Source organism: Castanea sativa, chromosome 2 (genome assembly GCF_040712315.1).
Source record: "Castanea sativa cultivar Marrone di Chiusa Pesio chromosome 2, ASM4071231v1".
In the NCBI taxonomy this organism is placed as follows: domain Eukaryota; kingdom Viridiplantae; phylum Streptophyta; class Magnoliopsida; order Fagales; family Fagaceae; genus Castanea; species Castanea sativa.
Window position 1 is genome coordinate 28,505,256 of NC_134014.1, and position 7,296 is coordinate 28,512,551.

At 37.4% G+C, this 7,296-nt stretch overlaps 1 protein-coding gene across 1 annotated transcript; it reads left to right on the plus strand.

The window, feature by feature from the left end:
• The first annotated feature begins 250 nt into the window (after positions 1-250).
• LOC142623337 (xyloglucan endotransglucosylase/hydrolase 2-like) lies at positions 251-2,474 on the plus strand. The gene is made up of 3 exons (XM_075796733.1): positions 251-731; positions 1,539-1,732; positions 1,832-2,474. Exons 1-3 carry the CDS (start codon positions 447-449, stop codon positions 2,205-2,207), a joined length of 855 nt encoding a protein of 284 aa, XP_075652848.1. The 5' UTR covers positions 251-446; the 3' UTR covers positions 2,208-2,474.
• Positions 2,475-7,296: the final 4,822 nt, after the last annotated feature.

A 7,296-nucleotide genomic window follows, 5' to 3' on the forward strand; every position in this document is an offset into this window, starting at 1 on the left:
CACATGGCAAATTCTCATTGGAAACCAAATACATGATTGGTGGTCCAAAAAAAAAAAAAAAAAAACTTTATTCTTCCATACCATTCCCGTTGTCATCCACCACCTATATATTTTAAAAAGAGGGCCCTACCTATCATACTGGCGGGGACAGAATGATTATAATTGCAATTGTCTAAAAAAAAAACAAAGCCCAAACAAACAAAAGCTTCCAGCTTTCATATATAGATAATTCCTCAGCTCAGCTGGCACCAGCTTTGAGCTTAGGCTCCTCCAGTTATTGCTCACGCGTATCCCCACATCTTCATACCCTCCTCTTCTCTTCCTTCTTAACTCTACAACTACAAGCATTTCCTTTGCCCTATATATATATACAGATATATATAGTATAGCTCTCATGCACTGAAACCCCTCATTCACAAGCAACGTTCTCTCTCTAAAGTCTAAACATGGCCTTTTCTTCTAATGGGTTCTCTATGTTTGTATTGGTTTGTCTAGTGGTAATTAGCTCTTTATCAGTTGCCTCTTGTGCTGGTAACTTCTACCAAGACTTTGACATAACATGGGGTGGTAACCGTGCCAAGATATTCAAAGCAGGACAGCTTTTGTCTCTGTCTCTAGACACAGTTTCTGGTTCTGGCTTCCAGTCCAAGAAAGAATACCTATTTGGGAGGATTGATATGCAGCTCAAACTTGTTGCTGGCAACTCTGCTGGCACTGTAACTGCCTACTATGTATGTCTCAAAACTCATCCATTTCTTTCTGCTTAATATTTTTTCCTTCTTAAAAACTACTTATTGATTCTAATAGGAAGGCCTTTAGGATGATTAGTGTTGGCCTGCTTGTGATATCTTTGAAGTGCCTGCAAAAAAAGGTTAAAGTTAAAGGCACATATCAACAAGAGCATGTTACTAGCTAGTGTGCAAGTAACTTGGCCTTTACAAGTAAACCAACTGATACCTATCATATTAAAAAAGTTATAAAAAAAAAAAAGAGAAAATAATATTTTTGATTTTCACTATTACCCAATAGATATGTAATTTTTCATGATTTATTGAAGTAATAAGTTGTTGACGACTTAATATCATTTTCACATAGCCAATCATAGACACTTACGAGAATGTTATATACACATTTTTTGCGTACTAGTAATAATTTACAATCACAATAAGACGCCTTAAAATAGCATGTGCAAATGTATGTATATACTATATATACACTTTCTCTTTATTACCACTTGTTTGATCATGTGACCTATCTCAATAAGTGTGATCATATAAAATTGTACCTAAGTAAACTAGATAAAATAATTAAAAAGGAAAAACTAGTTCAAACTTGCATTTATTTATTTTATATGTATTTAAAATACTCTTTTTGAAGTGGGCTTTAAATATGTGTTTAACCTTAGAATAATCTGAGATAGGGTTGGGTACTAACTTGGTATTCATGCATGTAAGACCTTTGCCTTCTTTCCAGAAACTCCCTCAAACGTTCAAACAGTATATCGCGTAACTGACTGACTGTTCTGTTTTCTATTACAGTTGTCTTCTCAGGGGCCAACTCATGATGAAATTGACTTCGAGTTCTTGGGAAACCTTAGTGGTGACCCTTATATACTACACACCAATGTGTTCACTCAGGGCAAGGGTAACAGGGAGCAACAGTTCTATCTATGGTTCGATCCCACAAGAAATTTTCACACTTATTCCATCATCTGGAAACCCCAACACATAATGTAAGAGAAAGCACCCCACTTTGTTGCTTCATTTTAATTATTATGATTGCTAAAACTTTATGCGATTGGAACAATGTCTAACCTTGCTTCCCTTTTCAGTTTCTTGGTTGATAACACTCCCATAAGAGTATTCAAGAATGCTGAATCGATTGGTGTTCCCTTCCCTAAGAGCCAACCTATGAAGATTTACTCTAGCCTATGGAACGCTGACGATTGGGCAACAAGAGGAGGATTGGTGAAAACTGATTGGTCTAAGGCACCCTTTACAGCTTACTACCGGAACTTCAAAGTTACGGCTTCCACTTCTACTAGTGCTTTCTCCGATTCTACATGGCAGAACAATGAGCTTGATGCCCCTGGCCGAAGAAGACTGAGATGGGTTCAGAAATACTTCATGATTTACAACTACTGCAGTGATTTAAAACGCTTCCCAGGAGGTCTTCCACCTGAGTGCAAACGGTCAAGATTTCTCTAAATAGATCACTCTTTCTGGTAGAATTTTGAATGGAGTCTGTAATACATATATATTAGTCCACGGGTGGAAATTCTTTATAAATTCCTCTTTGATCAAGTTTCACTTAGCTTGAAATTTAGGGGTCAAATAAAATAAATTATATTCTTTTGCTGTGTTCTGTTTGTTACCACTTAGCAGGGAGTTGATGCTACCTTCTTTGTTCATCCACCCCGCAAAGTTGTTGAATCACTATGCTTGAATATATATTGAATCACTATGTTTGAATATATATATATATATATGTGTGTGTGTGTGTGGGCGCACGCATATAATATCATTGGAGCTGCATTTTCAAAACTCAATTACATAACTCTTTGCCTGATTACCAGCTATTCCAAAAGCTAGACCATTAAACAAGCTAATGACTGTCCCTAAAGCAAACTAATTAGAATATGATAAATTTATTTATTTCAATACCATTGCGTTGTTTCTACAATCGAAATTCCTCCACCTTTTGTCACAATGACATGGAATTCTTATTTGGCAGATTGTCGCAAAGGAAGATTCTATCAATGCGAATGTATTTTTTAGTTTTTACATCCTTTTCACAATTTTACGAGACTAATTATATGCTCTTACTCACTACACTAACTCTGCAAGAATAACACCGGACCTTGCACATAAAAACGGAAGATTTAGCTTTGATTCAGCTCTTTTGCATTTGTGCCACATTGGATTGGTGCTCCCACACTTTTTCCACCTCCCTCTTCTTCTAATTAAAATTGATTACCATTAGGATTCCTCATCACCTACAGTCACAAAATATCCAGTGCAACCAAATTATTGGACTACGCAATTGGTGGTTGCTGTTTTGTTTTTGTTTTAAATAAAGAGAATGATTTGAGTGAGAAAGGCAAAAAAGCATTCATGCAATTAAAGATCATTATTGCTTTCTTCAAATCCTTTGCTTCTCTTGAACCCAAATCCCTATTTCCTGGCCCACTTCTTGTTTTTTACACCGATTGGTAGAGTGTGATAGCGAGGGAAAGGTTAGTGCATGATTAGACGCTTAAACGCCTTGAGTCCCCAAGGTTGAGATATGGAATTCACAAAAATATAAATATAAAATGCTGTAATTTTTATTGATTGTGAATTGTTGAATTATTTTAGACTATATTCAATATGATCCAATTTGAGTTTAGAAGTCATGGCTGCATTAAGTATATATCATGTTTGATTGCCAAGTTGCAACTTTTTAGATTGAAATAATAGTCTAATTAATGTTATCAATTCTTTGAATATACAAACAAAATCAATTTTTCTTCTGCTGCTTTATCAATTCTTTAGATATATACAAATAAACTTAATTGTTGATATCAACTAGAAGTTGGGCTTAGAAAGCATGGTTAAGTTTTCTTATTTGTGTTTTTTAAAATAAAATTGTTCTTATTAACTTTTAAAAAAAAATAAAAAATGCTCTTATCAACATAATAGTAGAATGTCACATGCCTCTTTCGTGATTTCTGCAAGTTTATTTGCCATATGAGCATAAACATTGAAGTTCAATGACATTTCCACCTCCAAGCTTAAGTTCAAAATAGTCTCAAGTCGGGATTTACTTGTTTGAGTGAACCTATTCCTATTTCCGGAAGCATACCCATATTGTACTTGGAAACAATTTTAAGGTTCATTTAAGAAAATAAACCCACCAATGGTAAATCTTCATTTTCCCACTAAGGTTGGTTATGCATGAGGCTATTCCTCCATAAGCCTTCTAGGTAGAAAGATGAAGATATATCAAAGGTGTTGGGTAGGAATGACAAAAATTGCTCGACTCGCGGGCACCCAACTTGACCCTACCGCAAAGCAAATGGGGTGGGTTTAGGTTTTAAAAACCCAATCCTGTAGCGGGTCCAGGTTGGGTGTGAGTATTATTCATACCTGACCCAAACTCGACCCGTATACATATATAATTTTAAAAATTTTAAAAAACCCTAAGTATAAATATTGCACTTGATAGGTCAAGAATGCATTGACTCCTTGTGATAAATTAAATCAACTAATTAAGCCAAGTAAATTTGATAGGCCAAAAACGTATTGACCCCTTGTGATGGATTAAGTTGATTAATTAGCCAAGTTTAATTAATTAATCAATTTAACCTGCAAACGCGTGATAGCACAAACAAATTACCAATAAACTAAAGTGCAGCAGAAAATAAATTTGACATGGTGATTTTAAGGTCACCACTCCCAAGAATCCACTATTATCAAAATAAGTGGTTACAAGTAAAGGAATCTCAGTACCTTCTACCAACCTACAGTTGAACCCTTACCCCAATACCCAATTGGACTTGTTCTGTAGTGACAATCTCTCCTTTTGATGCACGGCTCCCAGTACGTGACTAACCAATTGCGCGGATCCCAGTACGCGACTTCAATCACCAACTTGAGAAAGATGTTGGCTGCAAAGTTCTTCAGTTCATCCACACGATGAAGAACAAGAAGATGCTCGGTTACAAAAACCCTATGGTGCACAAACACAACAGCTTTTTCACAATATAGATGAACTAGGGCAGACTTTGTCTTTGATCACAAATTGCTTGAACAGACTTTGCTTAATGCTTGTGCAACTTGTGTTCTATTTGACGGCCCTTAAAATAATCATTTTATATGTCTAAGGTTATGAGAAAAGAAGGCCCAAAGACATATTCACGGATTGGAATCAAAATAGATCTGAAATTCTGTTTTTCTTAAACCTCGACAGATAGCATCTGTCGAGATGCTGTCGAGCAGCTGTTGAGCCACGGGGCTGGAACAGCTTCTTAAGCTCGATAGATGCTAGCTATCGAGCTTTAATGACAGGCACTTCTTCACCTTGTTTCTTAGACAGATTTGCATGGCTTTAACACTTGATTTTGAAACCTTGTTTCTTGAAGTATTAAACACATCCTAGATCCACCCAATTACAAGTAAAGTGAATTTTGTCAAAAGATTAACCAATTACATAAAATAATGAAATATGTTCCTAACAAGTGAAACACATATGTCCTAACAATCTCCCCCTTTGACAATCCGTGACAAAACCACAACAAACGAATGAACATATGAGAGAAGTCATAAAACACTCAACTCATGCTCACTTGTTGAATACAATAAAATCTATCCTAACATAAACTCTTGAAAAACTTTGCAAGAAGAGAATTCATAACAAGTAGACTTTGACAACTTGTATTTCAGAAACACTTTTAACAAAACATGTCAGGGCATCTTTGTGTGAAAATAATAGATAAGCACAATGTAAGGAAAAATAATAGATAAGCATAATAGATAAGCACAATAATAGATAAGCACACGTCAGGAAAAATAATAGATTGCATACAAATAATAAGAAGCATCAGCATGGAGAGAGAAAAGAAACAACACATATAAAGGTAAGTGAAGAAATCATACATCATCACATATATATCAAAGATAAGCACAATGTATGAAAAAAATAACACAAGACCTAAGGTACAAGAACAATGTATCTCTAAAATAAAGAAAAGAAAAAGATACTAGTAATCCGCACTACATCCCTCAAGATATCAACACTCCCCCTAACAAAAAGGTCCTATACTAACTCTCCCCCTAAGAATGACTATTCTCACATCCAAAACTATTCCCTCTTTTTGTTAGAGTGACAAAGGGTAAGAGTGTCAAGTAGACATCTCGTCAGAGCTGGAAAAGCTAGCATCTCCATCCTCATCATCATCATCATCGTAGGAACCATCATCTTTGGATGCCTCGAGAGGAGGAGAGGGAGACTCCACAAAGCCACCAAGGTGAGCCTACTGACTAGCAATACAACCGACACGGGTGTTCACTTGACACAACTCGGTAGAAAGTGTATCGAGGCGAGCATCCATGCGCTAAAGCTGTGCCATGATCGCATCCAAAGTCACACCTCCTGCTGAAGTAGAGGGAGCAGAGGTGGATGGAGTTGAAGGAGTGGGAGGAGCTGCCAAACCGGACCACCTCGAACGAAACTGCACCTCGCTTCGTTTAACGGTAGCGTAGTTAATGGCACACATGACGGAGAAGTGGTCAGATGAGGGAAAAGGAACAGAAAAATGGCATAAAATCCGCGTGATAGCTGAAGGAAAGATGAGCTTATCACGGGTCGTCGTATCCCTATATACATCTATGATAGAAATAATGAAATGTGAAGGAAAATCTATAGTGAGATACTCAAGAAGGGACAACAGAAATTAAGCACGAGGCTCTGTGATAGAGTTATAGTGAGAGAGAGGGTGCAAAACAAAGGTCATCACCATGTTCATGAATCTAGGACCTTTAGCAAAAGGCCAACATGGTGTAAACTGACGATCACCCCAATCAGCTGGGCGCTCGTAGAAAGCAGAGATCATCTCATCTTTGGACACAGTCCGCAGACGCTCACAACCGTGGTAGTCAAGATGCGCAACCCTCGGAACACGGAGTACATTGGATACCAACTCCGATGTGACCACTATGCGCGTACCTTGAACGCGAGTATGAAAGAAAGCTATCGAAGTGAAAGCTCAGATTTGTATTAAAAACACAAGAGCTGTTTAGACCCCAAATTAATAAATTACAGCTCGGTTGATTTTACTCTAACTTAAACTAAGTGCGGAATAGAGTAAATGCGAGTGAACAAACAAAACCGCTACTCTAAGCCATATTCAATAAAACACAACAGTAAAGAGAAAGCTAAAAGAGTAGGGAAGAGAGATGCAAACACAAGATAACACGCCGATGTGTTATCGAAGAGGAAACTGAAGAACTCGGCGAAAAACCATTCTGCCGCCCTCCAAGCGGTAAATCGATCCACTAGACAATAAGTTGGGATATACGAATAGCAAAAAACCCTCCAAGCCTATTCTACCCAATGCACCTAAGCCCTCCAAGCTCCTACTCCAACAAGGCTTCTCGGAACCGTGTCTTATCTAGCTTTCCGGATCCCGCAATGCGCCCGATTGCATCCGCCAAAGCTTGGCTTCTTCCAATGCTTCCCAGCAGCACCAAAAACTCACTGGACACTCAGTATGAGTGTGGTAAGTATTTGGGCTATCAACCTCTCAAGGGTATAGAA